At 40.6% G+C, this 21,950-nt stretch overlaps 1 protein-coding gene across 14 annotated transcripts in view; it reads left to right on the top strand.

The window, feature by feature from the left end:
• The window catches only part of KLHL29 (kelch like family member 29), a 391,073-nt gene that overhangs the window by 245,242 nt on the left and 123,881 nt on the right, over window positions 1-21,950 (top strand). For all 14 annotated transcript variants that reach the window (XM_040553896.1, XM_040553905.1, XM_040553902.1 and 11 more), the window contains 2 exons: window positions 7,351-7,492; window positions 8,250-8,792. In XM_040553896.1, the coding sequence (XP_040409830.1) occupies window positions 7,351-7,492; window positions 8,250-8,792 (685 nt within the window). The remainder of the gene's footprint in view (window positions 1-7,350; window positions 7,493-8,249; window positions 8,793-21,950) is intronic.

Below are 21,950 nucleotides of genomic sequence, written 5' to 3'. Positions count from 1 at the left end.
ACAGATGTGAATGAAATGGCAAAGACACTTAGCCCAGGAAAGAAGAGGTTGGTGTTGGGGGGGTGAAGAAGTTGGATGTGCCTATATACCTGTCTTAGCAGCTCACAAACTGGGTGGTGAGAAGCCCTGCTGCTCACAGAGCTGGGGTCAGGGCAGTTTTGCTGTGCCGATGCGAGACATGGACCTGACTGCACTCAGGAGTTTCTCCAAGCCTTTGTCATTAATCTCAAGGTTGGGGATGTCTTTAAATCCTCTGAAACACGGGAATTGATGCAGACAGCACCCCTCTGCTAAGTGATGTGTCTCGCCTGGCAGCTATACCTCAGTGCTCCAGAGCCCACACCGGCTGTTCGCTCGTCGCTGGATGGTGGTCAGGATTGCAATATTGAATGATTCTCCCAACTCAAAAGGAAACTAAGACTTCTTTTGTCTTCTCTGCAGGGTAGCAACATTTTTCCTATGAGTTAACTTTATTATTCTCCTTCTCGCTGCTCCCACATTAGCTTCGGAAAGAGAAAAACAACGCTGTGTCATAGCAGAATTGCCTGGTAATGGGAACTGTAAGGTAGATGAGTTCTTCTCTCCACCCATGAGCAAGTTCTTGAATAAGGTTTTACTGCAGGACAGCTCATTCTGTTTCTCTTGCACACTGGCCTGTCCATATCTCTTAGGTTTTTAATAAATTACAGCACATCCCTTTCTTAAAACAACAGTTTTCTTCCTGTAGCCCAGCCCAATGGCTGGTGCTAGGGGGATGTTGTTGTCATCACTGCATCTTTAAAAGCTGTGCATCCATCCTTGACAGCTTCTTTGGCCATGGACTAGACTCAGAAGTAAGCCTGGGATCCTGTCCAGTGCAATATGGGAATATACCCTAGTCAAAGAGCTATCCCGGTGTGGTTCAGGAGATACGTGCATGCCTCATGCACATAGATAATACCTGTTCATACAGTATTTAGTAACACGAACTACTAAATTAGACCATAAATGCTTTGGTGCAGAGACCACTGAGCTTTTTAGAGCACCAGACACGTTCAGGTTTAAAAACCAACCAGAGTCATTACTTGTTAGAGCAAGGCATAGCTAACACCTTTAAAAGGAATTCCCTCATTAAATTGAAGTTGCTTTTACCCATGACAGGCCATAAAACCTGAGTCCATGGGAGGGAACGTTTGCCTCTATGCATGCATGTGTCTTAGCCTTTTTATTTTCAATGGGGAGAGAAAATAGAGTGGGTTGCATATTGGATACATTATCTTAGTATTAAGCTGCCATTCCCAATCTCTTTTGGATAATTGGAACAGAGAATCACTGCTTCTCATCCATCACTTTAAATGAAGGCCTTAGTAAAATAATTTTGGTCGCTGGGCACCGCAAATAAGATCCCTCTATCCAGATTAGTTCTTTTTTGCTCATGAAACTGTTTGAATAGGTCTTAGCACTCTGAGCCGTGGCAGGATACATGTCAGCAGTTTTACAAGCCTTTGGGGAAATCGCTCAGATGTGTTTATAAGGACCTCCCAGGAAGCATTTTGTGTTGTTGAGCCTGGGGAAAATCTAATCAGAATTTTGTTGTTGCATTTTAGTTGTTTGGGGGCTGTTCTTTAAAATTCAGCTAATATACTCCATAATGCTGGTAGCAGTACAGCAGGTTTTATGTTTCCATTGGCATAAAGGTCTTGCTAAAAGTTTAGGTCTTATTTCATCAAAGGAGACAGCTTTTGTAAAGATTTGGACTTGAAGCCAGACAGCTGTAGCTACTCCTAATGAACAACTAATATTAACCGTGTAAACTGATGCAGAATAGACTGAATCGCTAATTCCCAATCTTTAGCAGCAGCTGATTGCTGTGAACTTGCAAACTTTCTTGTGGATATTCTGTAAAGCTCCATGAATCTGAACGTTTTTAATGTTTTAATTTAATAAGGTTCAGTGGACCAGCTGTACACCAATTACTGTTGCCTATGGGCCATGGTTTATGACTGTTTAAGCTTAAAAAAAAAGAAAAAATCAGCAACCTGGCAACTTGTCTTTGTTAGTCTCATGTAATTTTGAAGTTGTTCCATCTTGCTCCGTTCTGCCTGCACATCTGTATTGCAGTTAATTGCCTTAAAACTGTGAGACTGGTACTGCCAGGGTGTCTGGTTTTTTGTTATTTAAAAAGCTTGATAAAAGGACTTCCAGTTTTGTTTCATAGAATCCAGCTAATCCTAGCTTTGTATTCTTCGTGTATGTCTTTGAGGGATATAACATTGCTGCCTGTGAAAGGTGCCAGTCAGCTTTAAGCCAGAGGTGAGCAGAAGGATGAGTTCTGCATTATAGCAAACAACCCATCAGGAGAGAAGGGCTTTGCACCAAACCCTTTCTCCCTTTGAAGCTTACCATAGAGGTTGTGGGGCCACTGTGTGCTGTAAATATGCCTAGCAGATAACAGTACATATGGTGTATTAGGGCTCCCCAGGCTTTGGGAAATGCCGAAGTGGCCATTGTTCACAGGCAGCCCTCTCCTTTGCACTGCTCTGGATTGATTCAACTCTGCCTCTAAGGCTTCTCCAGCTTTAGGTGACAATAATCGCGCTGTCCTTGCCAAATGTGGTGGAACAAAATCCTGCCAGGGACCCTCCTAATGTCCCTTCATACCAAGCTCAACTTCACAGGGATCATGGTAGTAATTAATCACTGCTGAGCTCTGCTGGATTTAACCAAGAGATGTATTGTGAAAGACTTATTATCCATCATAAAACTTTTCAATTATTGCCTGACTTGCAGTCATTTACCTTCCATGCCATAATCTCTCAAGCCGTCAATTATTTTTACAATGGAAGGTGTAGGACATAGTTGGAACAGCACATCATAAGTGTTGCTTTATCTGCTGGGTTTGGCTCTAAGCTACTCATCAGCTTTTGTATTTATGTTGACTACAGAAGCCTAAATTGGCTGATTTGTGGAAAATAATAAATACAAAGACGAAATCCTTCTGATGAAGGTCTCAGTGCATTTATAAAATTTGTGCACTGATTCAGTTTTCTGTAAGGTTTGTCATTTTTAACCATGGGGTATTTCGCTCCATGCAAAATAGCATCACGCTGATTTAATTCAAGATGTTCTTTTAGACAGTGAAGGATCTTCTGAATTATTTTGAACTGCTATTGTAATGCTTAGTGGCTGATTAGTAACTTTGAGAGGCTAACCTCAGGTAAATTAATTATGTTCTCGAGTGGATAGGAAAAAAATCTGCTTTCATAAGAGCATATAATTCTTATTTACCTTTGTTCTGCCAATTTGTTGCATCGTGGCTGTCTGTGTCTCCCCTTCATTAGTCATCTTGTACAACGTTAATGCTAGATCTCAAGAACTGTTGTCTGGCATGTCAGGAGAGAGGGTCTTAACTAGGGAGAGCTATACAGTGGTAAAGAAAATTGGCTTTATGTAGGATGAGATGAAGGAATGAGGTCAAAGTGTGAATTAACAATTTTCCAAAATAAAGCAATTTTGCTTTCTTTGCCACTTGTACTAGAATGGGAGAAATCAGCATGACTATAAGAAATTCTACTTCTAAATTGCTGTTTTAGCTGAGCATCAAATGGAAAATTGTTAAGAAACTTTAAACATAAGCAAGCCTAATCTCCAAAACCCTCTTCTATAGAAATGTATCGTTCACTGCTGCAGTTCAAAGTGGCAGGCATGAGGTGAAATATAAGCTTTCACTGAAAATTTGTATTTGTTCTTAATGGTTATCTCAAACAAAAGAGAAAGAAGTCTTCAAATTTGGATTCAGCGTACTGTATTTGCAACAAAAAAGCACAGACTGAACATTTTAGGGCTGCTACAGAGATGCTGATAATTGATTTAGTAATCTTTGTAGTCTGCCTTGAAGTTCAGGCTATGAAATAGTGCTGCCATTGACTAGCCAGGCTTCACCAGACCTTTTAGAAACCTTCTTGTCTTTTCATGTAAATAGACATTTGTCAGTATTTTAAAATGTATGCCCAGTAGATTTTTGTAATGCATTTCTTTTTTTTTTTTCTTGTTTAATTCAAACAAGCAGCTGACATGAAAGCTAAAGATAAAAGTGTAACATAGTACAATTAGTTCCTGTGAAGTCCGCAGATCACTAATGGAACACATCTCTTCCCCCGGCACGACTGGCATAATACAGGCCATTTTTGGTCATTTGTGTTGTACATTAAAAGCATCAAATAGAGTGCTGTCATGTGCCTGTGCGCATGGACATAAAGTTCTTCTGTTTGATAATGTTGGAAATCATTTCCCTTTCCAAATATGCAAATCGGTAATTGCTGCAATTGGATCAGAGACATGCAACACTTGTAATGTAACCTTTTATGTATTAAGAAAAATAATGCAGAAATTAGATCAGAGACCAGATATGTATATATAAATGGAATGAATTTAAAGCTGTTTTTCTGTTTCTACCACCATTATTGTCTAAAACCGTGTTTCATTAATGTGTGTTGTGATTTCATACCAACTAATCTCTAGCTCTTTCTGATCAAATAAATACAAGTTCAGGAATGCAATTTAAGAACAATGTGCTGGGCTTGTGCATTTAAATCCACTGAGCCTCTAAGAAGCAGGATTTGTGAACGTATTTAGTGCAAATGTTTTCTTGGGAAAAAAATAGCATTTTGTGGGAGCAGAGTAGAAGTATGTATTGGCAGCAAACCTTTTTTCTCTTTATTGGTGCTTAGAGTATGGAATTCAGATACAGATCTGGTGCTGACTCCACCAGTTTCAAATGTCTCTGGTGCTCTAGTTTTTCGGAAAGCCAGCTTTAAGTTGCAAAATAGGAAACTCGATTTTTGTAGGACTTAGGAGAGCTGTGTTGTATACTCCCTTTCCTACCCATTCTATACAGAACATATGGTTTCTTTTAAAATCATAGCATGTGTGAGGTTCTGTATTATTTAAGGTACAGGAATATTTTTGTCTTATTATAGGTTGACACCGTTTCAAAGCAGTATGGGGATGTAACAAAGTTACACGAGATTTTGCACATCTTGACAACGCCACACAATAATGAGAAGTATTGCAAACCTACTTACAAGGCCCATTCGTAGAACAAAGAAGTGCAACACATAGATGCCACATGCGGAGTCTGGCATATGTGGGGCATGATCTGAGTTGTGAAGCCTCCTCTCCTTCCTTGATGATTCATAAAAATGCCCAGTTCTCTATATTGTATTTACTGGTTCAAAGTTTTTTTGGGGATAAATGATAGGGGGTTGAGGGAAAGTGTCTTGGCTGGTTTTTAGGCAGAGAATGCAGGTGGTGTTTTTTTCTTTTTTCTTTCTTCTGCTGAAGAGTGCTTTAGCCACTGTTAAACAGTTTAGTTACAATCCAAAGTGATACTGCTAACATGTACTGGTAAACCACCAACAGCATTATTTCCCCTGTCAAAGACTTTCTACAATGTAAAAGCTAAAGTTATTCAGATTGAGCCTTTTCTCAGGACAATTTATAAACAGAAAGCATTTCAAAATTGAGATTTATTTTCTTCCCTTCCTGCCCTTTCTTTGCCACTGAATACAATACAATGAATCTTAAAGCTCTTGCTTGTCTGCATGTCTTCACTTTTTGTCTTTGCTGACTGTCACTTTTACTTCAGCTGCAAAAGTTCCAGGTTTGAAAAGTTAAGAATGGAATGAAAAAGGTGGGAGCAGAAGGAAACGTGAATCTAAAATCTGGGGAAAAAAAAGCAGAAAAGGATAAATTGTCATGTTTTGAAGAAAAAAAAAAAGGAACATTAATTTGGACGCAATGCGAAAATCCTCATTTCGGGATTCCTTAGGAAAAAAGACATTAAGAATCACATTTCCCCGTGACCATCTGCATTTAACAAAATATATTTTATTAAAATGGAAATGTTAAAAGGAGCATATTTCCTGTGGCTTCTGGCAGCAAAGACAGCAGCACGGCATAAGCCCTATCCTCCATCAAGGTCTGCACCCAGATATCCTGATTACCACAGCCCAGGAAAGATAGATCTCAGATAGAAAAGGAATGTGTGATAGGAGATGTTGGAGGCATTTGGATGAAGGAGGGAGTATTGGAGCAGAGCAGAAGAGCTAGCACAGGTGTTGGTGGGGGCAGAAGGGAGGACAGGAGGAAGCTGCTGAGTGGAGGAGAGCCGGCACCTCCGATGGATTTAAAGAGGTGAGGAATGACAGATGGACTTGGGAAAGGTACGCATGTATTTGCAGAGGGCAGAAATGGGTCTGTTAATGAATTTTTTCATGCAGTGATTGAAGTACTAGTAATGGGAAAAAAAAAAGCCAGTGGTGTTGACAGAGATTTCAATGGTGCAATGTGACCCAGGGCATTTATGGAGCCTCTGTACCTCCGTCTCGGAGCTAAATTACTTCCCAGATGTAAGGCAAACAAGCGATTGCTCAGACTGGCCTCCTATTCTTTATGGCTTCAATCCTCAATACTCATTCAGCAATAGGCAGCTGGTTCCGTTTTCTTGGTTTAGGGGTTTTGACACCAGTAAAAACAAAACAAAAAAAAAACTTTTAATCTTCTAGCAATGAAATATACTGCCAAGTAAATAAATGAGACCTGTTAGAGCACCCTCATTTTCTACAAGCCTTTTCTCCGCAAAGGCATGGTTGTTTGGGAAGAACCCCTGAAATTGCTCGGGGGAGGGGGTGCTGGCTGGTTTAGCATTTCAATCCACATGATAGTTTCTTTATCTACAAATCTCCCTCAGATCACAGACCCCTTGATGATCAGTCAGCCCCGATCCTTCCCTTACTTTACAGTTATTTAACATCTCTGAAGAACTGCCAACATACCCACTTTAGCGGCCAATGGCTGTTAGGCTGCTTTTTTTATTGGCATTCAATTTAGGGGTTGACAGACAGTAAATACTGAGACTTCTCTTTACTGTTCTACAGTAATTTGTCCTACAGTTGTAAACAAGTCGCTCTTTTCCTGCCTTCTGGTAAACAAAACTCACCATTTTTGGAAGAGACTGAGCAAACAGAAGATTGTCCCATTTTAGATAAGCTGTGACTGTCTGAATGGATATTACCATGCATGTTTATTTATTTATTTATTTTCAAGACAAAAGAAACAACTCATTTCTGAAAATACTTGGTTTTGTGTTTTTTTTGTTAAATGGTGGCTCTATTAAATTTCCAGAAATATATATTTTTTAAATATTGTATTTTCCATGTAGATATGCCATGCAAGCCTAGAGGAAAATGATATTTAAAGATATCCTCTTGGATTGTAACAATCAAACAAGCAAGCTACTAGTTATGAGAAATGGTGATTATTCCAAATTAATCTTAGCATTTTATTTTGTATTTTCTCTCTCTCTGGTAGGCACCTTGCATTTCCAAGACTGAAAATCAGCCTCAAGGACTTGCAACTAGCGTTAGGTGGGGACAGACACCCATCAATCAGTCTACACCCTGGGACACTGACGAGCCACCCTCTAAACAGATGAGGGAGAATGAAAACCCAGGTATGTTTTTAATCTTATTTGTAATTCGACAAGGGAAAGTCATTTGAAGCAAATTCAATGCACTATCCCCATTTACCTCTGTAAATTAGACCTCATTGTGAGCCCTTTCTGTATTCTTTAGCAGGGTTTTTCTCTTATTGTAAAGACCCCTCAAGTTTCTTCTGTGCTGGGGCTAATATAAATGTATTAAGATGCCTGCAAGTTCATTAAAGTGGTTTTTTTTTTTCCTTCCTTCTTTGCCTTCACTAGAGTAAAAGGCACTCTGTAATACTTTAAGACCTCTTTTATGTCCAGAACTACCTGAAATGATTTCCAGCTTCCAGACACATATCATACATTGTGCTACTATGCCAGACACCTAATTACAATCTCTTTGTAGTGGCTGGAGCACCATTATTATACACACAGAGTGTTTGTCAGGGAGCCATGAAAGCACGGTGGGAAAAGAGGTTAATTTTCTTGGAAGCGTGTGCTTAAGCTGCATAAAGCGCAAAACACATAAAACCGTAAACATGCTGCATGTCACCTGATGAGTATTTTAACAATTGCACTCACATCGCTGTAGCAATTTTATGCACTTATTGGGTTGGAAGAGTTCCAGATCCTGAGCCGCTTTCGATACCGTGAAGGATAAGAGCGTGGCTCGGTGGTGCTTCGGGTGGACGCGGGAGCGTGACGGGCAGGCTTGGGGCAGTTTTGTTCTGGTCCCCCCCGGTGCCGAGCCCACTGCCATTGCCAGCCTTCCATCTTGCCGCAGGTGCAGCGCCCTGGGTCACCACGGTGGCGGCCGGCAGCCAGCCCGCCCTCATCACCCACTCCTACGGGATGACGCAGCCGCCCACCTTCAGCCCGGCCGCCAACGTCCAGGCCCCTGTCATCGGCGTCACGCCTTCCCTCCCTCCACACGTCACCCCCCAGCTCCCGCTGATGCCGGCTCACTACCAGCTCCAGCCACAGCCCTCCCAGCCCCTCAGCAACATGGTGGTCAACCTCCAGAGCCAGCCCTTGTACACCAACAGCCAGCCCCTCAGCATGTCCTCCATGAGCGGAGTGGGCCCGGTGGCCCACCCGGGCCCCGGGGCGGTGGGCAATGGCCACCTGGCTTGTCCCATGCTGCCGCCGCCACCACCAGCTCTGCCCTCAGCCGCCCTGCCCAGCAGCGCGCCCACCACCAATGGGCAGGCGGCCGCCCCACTGCCCCCCAACTCGGCGGGGGGCCCGGACAACACCAACAGGGTGCAGATGCTGCGGACAATCGGCGTGGGGAAGTACGAGTTCACGGACCCCTGGCACCCCAAAGGTAAGGCGGGCCGGCTCGGTCCCGCGGGGCGCGCGGGCACGGACGGCGGCGGGGCCGAGGATGGCAGCCACCCAGGGCTCCCCACCGCTCTCCTCAGGCCCGCCCGCCCGGCTCCAGCGTCTGTCTCTGGGCTTTTCTGTAATGCATAGCTTTGATGAATTAATGATGATGAAAAGTAGTGCTTTAGAAGGAGGGGGGACGAACTTCGGGTAGCTTTTATAGGGAAAAAGAGCTTTCAGGGTCCGTCACATAAGCTGGTACTTATCTGATATGGAGACACATTAGGCAGCCATCATCCCATGCCTCCTCTTAAACTGTATGTTTACAGTTTAATGTATGCTTATGTATGTACAGATTATTTTTACAGCAGGCCACTTTCATTTTGGCCCCAGTTGTGCATTAGTCACAACACTAAACTTTTTCAGCTGCTGCCTTCTCCCCCACTTCAGAGCCCAAACCAAATGCAAGCAACCCTATTGACTGAAGCTGAACAACCCAAAATGTTCAGCGTTAGGGTAAAACTCTTCATTACCAGCTTCATTGGGCTCAAATGCCACAAAACACCGTGAATTGTCAGGAGCATTCCTGAAAGGTTGACCTTTTCTGATAAGTAGTTTCTAAATGAGCCACGTTGTTGGGTCATGGTGAAGTGTTATTTCCGAGTGTCTTACCCTAGACACTTTAAAAATATCTGCTGTCTGTGCACTTAGTTTCTAATTTCATTTGTGTAGTTTTCCCTGCTCCCTTAAAAATCATGACTGTGCCACTTGTGAAGGTAGAGTAAAATGCAGCTTACAAAAATATAAATGCAGACCTATCAGCAAAATCAATTAAATTGATTAAAAAAAAAACACCCCAAAGGCTTCATTAAGTCTGTGATATTTTATGTATACATTTGTATTCAGACACAATCCATGTGTAAATTATTTACTTGCCACAAGCTATTAAGTTCTGTTGTGTGGCTCTGTATTAAAGACAAGGAATCTCTATTAAAAATGATTAGTCCAATAACTCTTCCTGCTCATTACATAAATTGTACTTTGGTATGTGCAAATCTTTACCAAACGTCTCTTTAAAAGGAGTTAAGACAAAAGCTCAGAGTACTTTTCTAAAGCAAAATATTTGAACTGCTTTTAAATTTTCAACTTTGAGCCCTGAATGTGACTAGAACACCTGCAGGGTGGTGATCTGCTGAATTTTTCTTCTCTTTAAGATCTAGATGGGCTTTAAGTGATACGAGCCCAGGCGTGTAGCCAAAAATTTACCAACAGTTGCTTTTTAAGAGTTTTGTTAATTCTTTCCCTTTAAAAGAAATGAAAATGCCCAAAAGCAATTTTTCAGGTTAGGTTTATAGGTTACAAACCCTTGATTTTGTAGAAGGAGGAAGGGCAGAGATTTACACTCTAACCCTGGTAGACTGAGCTGCTGGATGTCTTTTCTCTCCGTGGAAGCTATTCGTCTTCTAAAGGCATCATCTCCACTTTTCTTAGCCACCTATCCCAATTTTCTGCAGTGGATACTTGGATACATGATCAAATTAACACAATTTAAAGGATTACTTGGTGTCATCCGAGACGTGCAAATATACAATACAAGGAAAAACACATAAACCTAAACCACTTTCACTGTGGTAATTTGATCACATATCTGAGCCCTAGTGACGCTAACCTAGTGAGACAAATGAGCATGTCAGTGACTGCACACTCGAGGTGAGGAATACTCTTAAATGCCTTGCATACTTTGGGCCAGTAGCATCAGCTGTTACGTACTCTTCCTCCATCAATTAACCTTCAGCATATCTCTGGCTAGCAGGTGAAGCAAACTTCAAGTCAGAGTCTAAGTAAGAAGATCATAAAATATTTAATCAGTCTTTTAATATTTGATTTGCAACGTCTTAATTCTCGCTTAAACTGCTGTAAACCCTAGTCCAGTCCGATTGTCCACGTGCCACTGAGCACTCGGGAAATGGAGCTTCGCTTGACAGCGTGAGAGGCAGCAGTCAGCCCACAAGGTGTTCATTAAGGTGAGGGAGAGAGTTAATGAATATACTGGGCATGCCAGAACTAGCTCTGGTCTGATGTTTGGAAACCTTTGTACCTAGGAGAGGCTTATAAGGAGAATATTGAAACAAGCCGTATTTCTAATCCATGACAACTGCTGACATACTAACTAGACTTAGCCTCATAAATTGCAAGCTACACAGCTGTTTTCCCAGGGATTTGCTAGCTTCTCTATTTATGACCACCAGCTCTTGAGTTATTCCTGGTCCTGTAGCAGTTAAAAACAAACATAAGATAATGAGCGTGCATATACAAATGTCTCATAAGCAGGACTTATTTTATAATGAAAAAGCCATCTCCTCCTAAGTCTTGAAAGCCCATAATTCTATAGCTATAATTCCTCTAGTCAGAGCTAGTGTCAGAGAAGATACAAGTTGGACTTTGTTGCTTTTTAAACAACCTTCAAAGGAGAGGGAAAGAATCAGGATAGAGCAGACAACTAGGTGTCTAACCAGACCTTAAAACCTTGCTAGGATAAGATTCTTAATATAAACATTATGAATTTCAATGTGACTCAATTTTCAAATTTTTTTTTGGTTGTTTTAATTTTTGCCCTTTGGGATTTCAGCCTGTAAAGCCCAACTGATTTCACAGTCTTACATGACAGACAGCTTTCTCTCTGGGAAGAAATGGAGGCTATAAGAAAGTGCTGAGCTGTTCAAATATACAAGTTCAAACTAGTTCTCTGCTAGTTTCATTTAAATATATTCTCTTTCTTTCTTGGAGAATCTTGGCCACTATTATAATGGGAGCCACTGCTAATGGCCCTAAGATCTATCTCATTATCCTGAGATACTCTGTATTATTATTTGACTTGACAATCCAGTCTTGTACAGGTTTGAATAATTACCCAACTATCCCTTAAGTGAAAGAGCAGTACTTGCTAGTTAATATGATAGGATTTCTTATATTTTTACACTTTATTAGGGACCTGGTTTGAAACATCATGCTTTATTTCACATACTTATTTTTCACTTGGCTGTGTATATGTTGGGGCTGTATTATACTGTGTGCATTCAGAGCGAGGTTTCTTACTTGGCTGCCTCTAAATGAAAGTAAACAAATAACGTTGCCAAAAGTTAAAGGCACAGCTAGTATGCTGTCTCATTTGCAATAGGTCAAGAGATCTCGTTTACATGACTGAAAGAGTCAAGTCATTTCTGTGGCTTTGCAAATAATTTATTTTTGTAACAAGAAACATGCTATAAAACAGATACTGCGTCACAGCTAATTCTCACCTAATTCCATTGAAACTACTCACAAGATTTTTTTGCGTGGGTTACAGAATCTTCTTGGTCTGGATGGGTGATATTCTGCAATAGGATTCTTTATTGCTTCTCTAATATGTTAAATATGAACATTAAGTTTAGCTGCATGATCCATTTACTTAGTGAATTTATAAAACAGTCACATTTCGAGAGACATAAATAACGTTTCAAAGTAATTATTGCTTTTAGCAATGTGTGATGTACTGTGGAGCTGCCTTATGAAATGCATGGGATCTTTTACTATACACAATCAACACCAGTTTTGAGAGGTCTCTGGTTTGGACTGTAATGGCCCTTTTGAAAATATTCCCTTGTGAAGATATTCAGTGAACATCCACTGAAGTTCACGTAGCCAAATTTTTATGTGGTTTCTTAAGAAAATATTGAGCGGCAAAGAATATTCAAACATAATTTCAGTATCTTCAGGCCATATGATGTGCCAGCACAAGTTGCTCTTGTCCAAGGTGCCTGCAGAGGAAAGAGGGAGAGAAACTGTCCCTTCAGTTTCTAACACAAGGTGCTAGTACCCCACGTCATGGCACAGTAATAGAGGGCAATGTCTACATGCCTGCCAGTCCATTTGAGCCAAGATGGAGAAAAGTTAATGTGTGATAAAGGGCTAAAATTGAGTGGTACTCTTGCCGGAATAACTGATTATCTGAGATTTAGTCCCTGACTATTTTATCGGGCAGTATGGTTCTTTATATTCAAGACTTGTAGTAAATCCAAAATTGAACCCCTGGTTGATAGCTCTGCTGTGTGTAGGACACAAATGGTCCAGCTTAAACTCTGAGATCTGTCATATGTCTGAAAAGAGACTTCATAAATTCAATCTACCTTGAAGTGTGGATGCAAAACCAAAAAATGAGAAAAAATATTTTTATTGCAGTACTTTCTCCTGCAGTGTAAAATTAGCCATGGACATTTTGAGTTTTAATTTATGGATGTTCATGGATAACATTGATGTTTGTTTCCATAGTATTTTTTCTTCTTCATTTTTTTTGGTTTGTAGTCCTTAACTAGTGGGAAATGAAATCAGATGCTAATTAGTGTTCATACTGTAATGACTGTAGAAACATAACAGTATCAGAAATAAAATCTGAATGTTAATCCTTGTAACACTAATTTCTTAACACTTCATTTTCAGGCATCACCAAATACCATGAACTAAACGATAGCAAAACTACAAACGAATACTGTTGCATCATCACTTATTGATTGCACCTTTCACACTTGACTTTATTGCATTGGAATTCTCATTAGACTTCAGACAATATTTACTTTCCTTAATCATGAATAGTAACAAGGCAGACAACAACATTTTTTCAATAACCATCAACTTTTTTTCCACAAAAGGTTGAATTTTCAAAGGGACTTCAGCTTGACCTGCAATTCTGTGAGCATACGTAGTTTTGCACATTAATGCGAGAGGAGAGAAGGGAAATTCAAAGTGCAAACTAGCATTTGGAATCCTAATGACATTTACTAAAGGACATGGTGTGATAAAGGCCTTAGAAAGTTTGTTTTCAGTTCTCAGCCTTGCACCAGAATACATGGCCTGTGTAACCTTAGGAAAATCTCCCCTATTTTTGTAGGGGAGATTTTTGTATACAAATATAGAGATAAATTGATTATATAAGGTTATAGACATAAATTTGTATATTAAATTTTACCATATGTCTTTGTTCAAGTATACACACATATATATGTGTGTGTAGTTGTTCTCGAGGAAGTCTACAATAGAAAAATGCATTTTATCTCTTATTTCTTGTAGGATATTTAGGTTAGCATGGAGGTCTGCCAGCATGGTACACGCTTCTTACTGCATTTTCCTTAAGACAGTCTTCATTTTATGGGGCAGCCTGAATAGTACCAAGATACAAACAACTAGTGATCATTTGTAGGCTCACCTTGCTAGTGACACGTAATTGTTCACAGAATCACAGAGTAACAGAACAGTTGAGGTGGAAGGGACCTCTGGGTCCATCTGGTCCAGTCTCTGCTCCAGCAGGGCCACCCAGAGCAGGGTGCCCGGGACCATGTCCAGGTGACTTGTGAAGGTCACCAAGGAGAAGACTCCGCAACCTCTCTGGGCTCTACCACCCGCACAGCACAGAAGCACTTCCTGGTGTTCAGAGGGAATCTCCTGTGTTTGAATTTGTGCCCATTGCCCCTTGTCCTGGCACTGAAGAGCCTGGTTCTGTCCTCTCTACACCCTCCCTTCAGGTATTTATGTACATTTTTAAGATCTCCTCGGAGCCTTCTCTTCTCTAAGCTGCAGTCCCAGCTTCCCCAGCCTCTCCTCATAAAAGAGATGTTTCAGGCCCTTCATCATCTTCATGGCCCTTCATTGGACTCCCTCCAGTATGTACAGGTATTTCACATCGGGGAACTTAGAACTGGACACGGTACTGGTGATTTCACCAGTGTTAAGTAGAGGGGATGGATCACTTCCCTCGACCTGCTGGCCTCGAATACTTGGCCTAAGGCAGCCCACGCTACAGTTAGCCTTCTTTGTGACAAGGGCACATTGCTGGCTCATGTTTTAGCATGCTCACCTGCAGTAATAAATAAGGAAACTGCTTGAACAGGTCCTCTAATTTAAAATGTTTTTCAGTATTAATTACAGTTTTCTGTCATCAGAAATGGAGTAGCAAAATTGATGAGGCTATCTGAGCCATCAGCTGAGTGAGACTGAAATACATTCCACCTTTTTGTGTTCCAGACGGAGTATTTTCAGTAATTCCTGCCCTGTCTTTTAATGCCACTATTGGTCAGGTCATGACAGACAATGATTTAGTGCACTGAAGAGTCAAAGAGGATTTGTAATAGTCCTAGAACATTACCTTGCTAAACGTACAGCATAAAGAAGGTCATTGAATTCTCCTTTGATTGACAGTTCTCAGTGTGTGAGTGACTTGAGATTTCCAAGTTTCAACTGGAGCAGGAGCCTCTTACCACTACCAATATTTTATAAGGGTTATTGTAAGAAAAAAGTGCAGGGTTGCTAAAATGCATTAAAAACTGAAACTACTCTTAAAACTCATCTGCTCCATGGTGCTTATATTGATACCCTTTTTTTTTTTTAATAAATACTAGATTGGCAACTTTAGTTCATCTGTTCTTAAAAGTACAGAGCTAAAGAATTTTGATTTTATTCTATTAAATGATTTTATGTCATCACTTGCAGCTGCCTTTAGATAATTAGACAATAATACATTTGAAGATGTCTTGAAACTTTGCATATACTTTCTTCCCACTCAAAGTCTAAGACGTGCTTTGCTTAGAACATGGCTTCTTAACATGACAGTGGCCACTAAATGCATTCAAAGTAGGTCTGAGAGGAGGCAGGGCTGAGTTCTGTTGAATTACTGTTTTGTCTCCACACAACACTATACTCACAAAGTACAAATTTTCTCAGGGACCAGTTGATACCCGAAATCTAGACTGCCTTTTGGCGCAGAATAAGTGAGCGGCAAATTTTTTGAACGTAAACAGGTAATGAACCAATATAATCTATGGTATAATTAAAGCAATCTCCTTCTCTCTCATTTTCCAGGCTGGCTACCTGTTCATCCATCCATCCAAATCCTGTTCCAAAAACCACTCGCAGAGAGCTGGAACTGCATTTGGATGTTCTGAAAGTTGCTCACTCTACTGCCTTCCAAAACACTTATGGTGTCCCTGTTCTCCCTTCAGAACCTCTTATGTTTATTTTCTGATTTCTCTGGTCTTGCCTTCCCTTGATCCTTTGTCTTGTTCATCTCCTGACACATATTTGGATGCAACCTTTGTCTCTCCTACTAGGTTCACATATCCTTTTCCTTTCACATTGTCCTCATGTGCCTGGAGCCACCTCAGAACCATATTTCCTGAATGTTCAGTTTTCTCCACAAGTTTGGCTTTTGAATTTCTAAGATTTCCTCCTCACAGTGGATACTTCCACTTCTTTTGCTGTCATTGATTATAAAACAGAGAGTCAAGTTACAGTTACTGCATAAAGTCAGCAGAGGTTGGGGACTCTTTTGGTTTCCCTACAAGAAAGTAGAAATGTATTTTTTTCATAACTGGTAGTTTTCAGTGGAGCAGTTGCTGAACTCTGAATGAAGAATCATTTCGCTTGTTGCATTCCGCATAAGAATCATTCTATCCCATGTTGGGTTAAAAAAAAAAAAAAGTCTAAGCAGATTTGCAAAATACAAACATTTCCAAATAGCAACTTTTCTTACCCTGCTGTGCCTTGAGATTGCAGATGATAAGTTCTGCTATCCCACGGCGAGGCTGGGTTTGAGCTGCAGTCAGTAATAATAACAACAAGGGACTTGCATAACACCTTGCATCTTCAAAGTGCTTTACAAACATGAATCTAAAAAAAAAAACAAAACTGTTTATCTTTAAATAACTGACCATACTTTGTAAGACAAAAGACACAAGGACTTCTGCTGAATTAAAAGGAGGAGTAACTGTCAGGAAATTACGTTTGGTGTAACATCCCACCAATCTGCTTGTTTCAGATGTCTTCTATGTATACATGATGCAAGCTATGAGGAAAGGAAGGATTTGTATTTTGTAAATTAGAAAGCACTTGTATCAATGATTTCTTTTCCTTATTTTTTTTGTTTTGTTTTGTTTTGTTTCCTTAAGTACAAAATAATTCAGGCCGCAATTTGAATAGCTCATATAAGAAAATTCTTCCCAGCAATAGACATACATATTTCTGGATGCTGTATTTCTGTACTTTGTCACAAAGATATGTTACTGAGTTCTTTCCACACAGTAGGATGTTTGAGCTTCTTGTATTTGGTCTGTTTTCTGCTCTGTGTATATTCAGGTTTCTAGCCATACGAAGTGAGGATAACAAGGTATTTGTATATCACTCCATGTTAATATTTACAAATCATGACGTTAGATTCCCAGACAAGTTATTCTGGAAAATATCACCAGGTGAAATCATCACTAGGAAGGAGGTACATAGGCTTGCAGGAATGATTACACATAGAGAAAACTTCCATGATTCAGAAGGGCAAGTAAGGGTGACAAAGTTTTTTCAGAATCAGTTCAGAAAATTACAGCATATAATGTTGTACAGGATTACTACTGCACTGGAAAAATACTTGGACTGCTGAAAAAATCAGGAGGTTCAAGAAAAGGGTTTGACCAGGAGTATAGACAGCAGTATATATATGTGTATGTATCTATACATACATATATACATATACATATGTGTATACACAATTAAGTCTGATGCATTTGGCTAAACAAGGTGCAAGATATCTAATCACGTTTCCACAGTTTGACTGTGTTACACTTTCCAAGGAGCTAAAATGGAGTTTGGAGGGTTTACCTGAAGACTGCACAGATCTGCTCAGTGGCATTGCAACATCAAAAAACAAGAACGTAGGATTAAAGAGAACATTACGTTTTTATTTGTGATGCCTCTGATGTTTCAGAGGAAAACAAAGTATATGTTGTCCATCAGTCACTAAAGAATTTGGGTGAAGATGAGGAAGATGATATGAAAAACACAAAATTGGCTAAAACAGAAGATCCTTAAGAGGATCGTGGGCTGACACTCCTGCTCAGTCTGGCTGATTTATAGGGGGATCCAAATCCAACATCAAGCCCAGCTCCTCTGTGTGACCTTTTCCTTGTGAGTGAAAACATAAATGTTCCTTTCATCCCCAAGCTGTGGATGCTCTTTAAAACAAGGAGCATTTTGCACAAAACACTACCATCCTGTGGAAAACAGATGGAGGAGCAGTGCCAGTAGCCTCCTATTGCCTGTAACCTAGGAAATAGGAAATTCTGCTCTTTTCCTTTTCCTGCATGCTTTGCAGACTTTGTTACAGATGTGAATTTTCTAGATGGCTGAATTTGCTGGGGTTTAGATGTTTTTCTGCTAGATATGCTCCTGTCATGGCCAAACTGTGCTGTTTTATGAGCAGTGCACTTCTTTGAGGGTTCTTTATACTTCTGTAGGGTGGTTAGAGCCCTGATTTGGAAGCCACATTGAGCATCCAAATAGAAAAACACTTTGCAGGAGCATTTCAGAGCTTTAGCTAGATGGATGGCAGGTACCTCCAGCATGAATCTGTCAAGTGATTTCAGTTTCAGGCACATGCAGATATTTAACGCTGCAGATAAGAAATATTTAGAATACTCTTTCATTTGCATAAATGTAGCTCACATTCCTTCAGCTCCATTACAACACAGTTCTACATGTATTTTACTTGCTAGAATGGTAAAAGCAAATTTGACTTGCTGCCCAAGGATTAGCTATTCAAGGACAGCTGCTACTCATGTCCAGAAATGGAGTACGTTACAAGAGCAATCTGATAAAACCTTACACCAGCAAGATTTTCTGCTGTGAGAACTTAAATCAGCTCCACAGCTCTTCCCTGGAAGTGCCACTTATGCCTTTGGATAAGACATCACTATTTTACTTTTTTTCCCTCTCTCAAAACTGCCATATAGGCAAACCATGTGCAGTGAAAGCAAGTGAATTTAGGTGTTATCAGACAGAGATGCTTTAATTCACTTGCAGTGTGATAAAGCAATGCTGAGAACATCACTTGGCTTTAAGGGTAAATTAAATCAAGAATTTTATCAAAGCCAGGAAGTGATTTTAGCATATATTTTTCTCCAAATTCTTGGATGTTACAGTGACAGATTCAGTACTTCAGTAAGATTTGGTATTTCCTGAGACTGATTTTTTTTTTAAAGAAAGTGGAGAAGGGCTGGGAAACTAGAAAATTGTTTGAGCACAGTAAAGGCATTAGTTATTATTTATGCACCGAAGATCTATGTAACTGTCTAGAAATAGTGTCTAAACATATTAAGAAGGCACATTCTAAATACCAAAATATGTTCTAATAGACAGTTGAGAATAGGAGCCTATTTGAAAAGTGCAAAGTCCTTTTGCGTTTATTAAATGAGTCAGTGACATGGGCTGGTTCCTACCGCTTTGAACTCACTGAAAGCAATATTGGCTTTTTAAGATAGCTTCACGCTGCAGTGGGAGGTAGCCATCCCTAGAGCAGAGTTGGGACCACACTGTGTGTTTATGGCAGAAAAAGGGGTAGCCATATTGCATCCAAATGAAAGAAGAGAGGTGCTTTAAGGATGTAAATTATAATTACACAGTCTGGATCTAGATTATAATTACATAGTCTGGAACTACGCCAATACACTGAAATTAATATTTTAAGTTTGGAGGGAAGAAAAATGAGATAGTGTTTGGCTAGGTTCGTAGCTGTCTGTCAGCCATGAACTCACAACCAAGAGAGTTCAAGAAACCTACCTCCCAGAAAGAGATGCAGAGACATTTACTTAAAATCTTAAATGCACAATGGAATATGTTAAAAAGATCATAGTAATAAGGAAAAGACATGATGACATTGTTGAATGTTATTATGTGGTTAGTAAATGAGAAAGAAGGATCATTTATATTCAAAACTGAAGCATTACTTTAAAGAACCCCAGCTGGTAGTCAAGTCTTTTAGGTAAGATTTCTTCCCTAACTTTCCTAAATTTAGGAAGTAGGCATGTTAACCAGTCGCATAAACATGGGCAGCTAGGGCCACGTTTATCCTAGGCCTGCAGTATGTCTTGTCTGGTCTCCTGGTACTGGCAGGGCCCAGCTTTTCCGTAGGTGTCGGCTGCTTTTAGGTGTCTCAGCTCTCCCAGAGCATCAGGCAGTGTCAGTAACCAGCATGCCAGCTGCTGAACCCACTTGAAGCTGGTTGCCCACCTGAATCACGCTCAGCTCCGTTGGCTGCACTGATCAGACTTCCACAGATGTTCTAGGAGCTCAGACACCTAAATGACTTGATAGCACTTGAATTTGAACATCTTATCATAACCTGACCCCATCCTCAGTTCAGAAAAAGGGTCAAGAGTCTCAGAAGATCGACACCTCAGGGTGAACACTTGCTTCACTGTTAGAAGTACAATATCACAAAGTACAACTCTTGTATTTTACAGCTGATGTATTAAGTGGGCATTTTGATATCATGGGTTTAAGTTACCTAGCAGTAATACAATATTTGCCTCTTATTAACACTAAAACATGTTGATCTAGGTGAAGTAAGCAATCTAGTCCCCATTTGTGATCAAGTTGGCTTTTGGCTTTCCTCATCTGCCCATGGACAGCTACTTCTGAATGTCATACATCCAATGTCTTATCTGTCATTATTTTCATTGCCATAACTAAAGCTAAGTTGGACATACACTGAAAACAGTTTTGACTTAGTTTATTAAAGTTCTATTTATACTGTTATCTCACATAATTTCTCATACTATCTTACACTGTTTAATATATTATGGCCTACTGAGAGGTTTAAGAGGCGAGAAGCTTAAGATACCTCATTCAGGAGACATCACTTGCAGTAATGCAGTGTCCTGCCAGGTACTTGAGCTTTGTGGTTTTGCAGTGACTCAGAAAAAAAGAGTGCCGTGTACACTGTTGCCACCAGGTTTTGGTCTTTTCTCAAAGGTTTCCTCACTAATTCCCAGCTCATCATGGTCCTCATCAGCCTGTGTAATGCGCTCATCATATGCTCATTTTCAGCTTTTGATTTGGCCAGGCTGTCTGCTGGGGAAGACTTCCTCTGGTAGAAGTCTCCAGGTACATGAACAAGTGAGCTCTAAGTGTTACTAATAAAAAATCCTTTAATCCACTTTAACAATGATAAATTGGAACTGAGAACTTCTCCTTACTTTACAGATGCATTCTGTTCAGAATTTCCCTTAAGCCAGGAAATCACCTTACGGGCAAGGGAAAAGTCCTAAACACCCCAATGTGGACAATGGGAATTAAAGGCCAAATGCTCAATGACTTCCTGGCTATCTGAAGCTCCTAATGATGGCTGAAACATCTGCTGACATGGCTAATTAATAGCAAATTCACTGGTCATTGCCATTATTTTTATTCTTAATTCACCCTGACAATTCTCTTTTATTTTTAATTTTGTTTGCGTTGTAGTCTGTACATGATGAAAGGAAATAGCTGATGTGGGCCACAACAGTGTAGCCTGAGCAAAGGTCTGGCTAAAATGTGCCTTTCTGGAGTTAGCTGTTTTGTCTTGGCTGTCAGTGCATCACACTTGAAATCTGTATTATAATCCACGCACTAGTCTACATTTTATTTCTGCTTGTATGCTGAGGAACATAGCATGGTCAGATACAAAGAAAAATGAAGTCTTTTTTCTTCTTCTTGCCCAAAAGCATAGGTTTTTAAGCTAAGAGCTTACCCCTAATGGTTAGTTCCTCTTGTAATCCCCACAGATAGTGGCACTTGAACTTTCAAATAGTGGCACTCAAATGTGTCCCACAGTACAGCTCATATAGCCGTGCTATCCAGGCCCAAACTAACGTCTGGGTGACAGGAGGGCCCTTGGAGGGCTGTTCACCTGCCTGGCCTCCCATGTGTCGGTACCGCTGCTGGGCTCCTCTGGGAACATGCCAGGTGCCTCCTCCGTGCCATCAGTACCTTGAGTACTGTGTTCAGCTTTCGGCCCTTCAGTACAAGAAGGACATCGAGGCCCTGGAGCGTGTCCAGAGGAGGACTACGAAGCTGGTGAAGGGCCTGGAGCACAAGTCCTGTGAGGAGCGGCTGAGGGAATGGGGTTGTTTAGTCTGGAGAAAAGGAGGCTCAGGACAGACCTTATTGCTCTCTGCAACTGCCTGAAAGGAAGGTGTGGGGAGCTGGGGGTCGGCCTCTTCTCACAGGTAACTAGTGATAGGACTAGAGGGAAAGGCCTCAAGTTGCGCCAGGGGATATGTAGGTTGGAAATGAGGAGACATTTCTTCTCAGAAAGAGCAGTCAGGCA

Source organism: Cygnus olor, chromosome 3, assembly GCF_009769625.2.
Source record: "Cygnus olor isolate bCygOlo1 chromosome 3, bCygOlo1.pri.v2, whole genome shotgun sequence".
NCBI lineage: Eukaryota > Metazoa > Chordata > Aves > Anseriformes > Anatidae > Cygnus > Cygnus olor.
The sequence above is the reverse complement of the archived record's forward strand: the minus strand, read 5'-3'. Positions and strand labels throughout refer to the sequence as shown.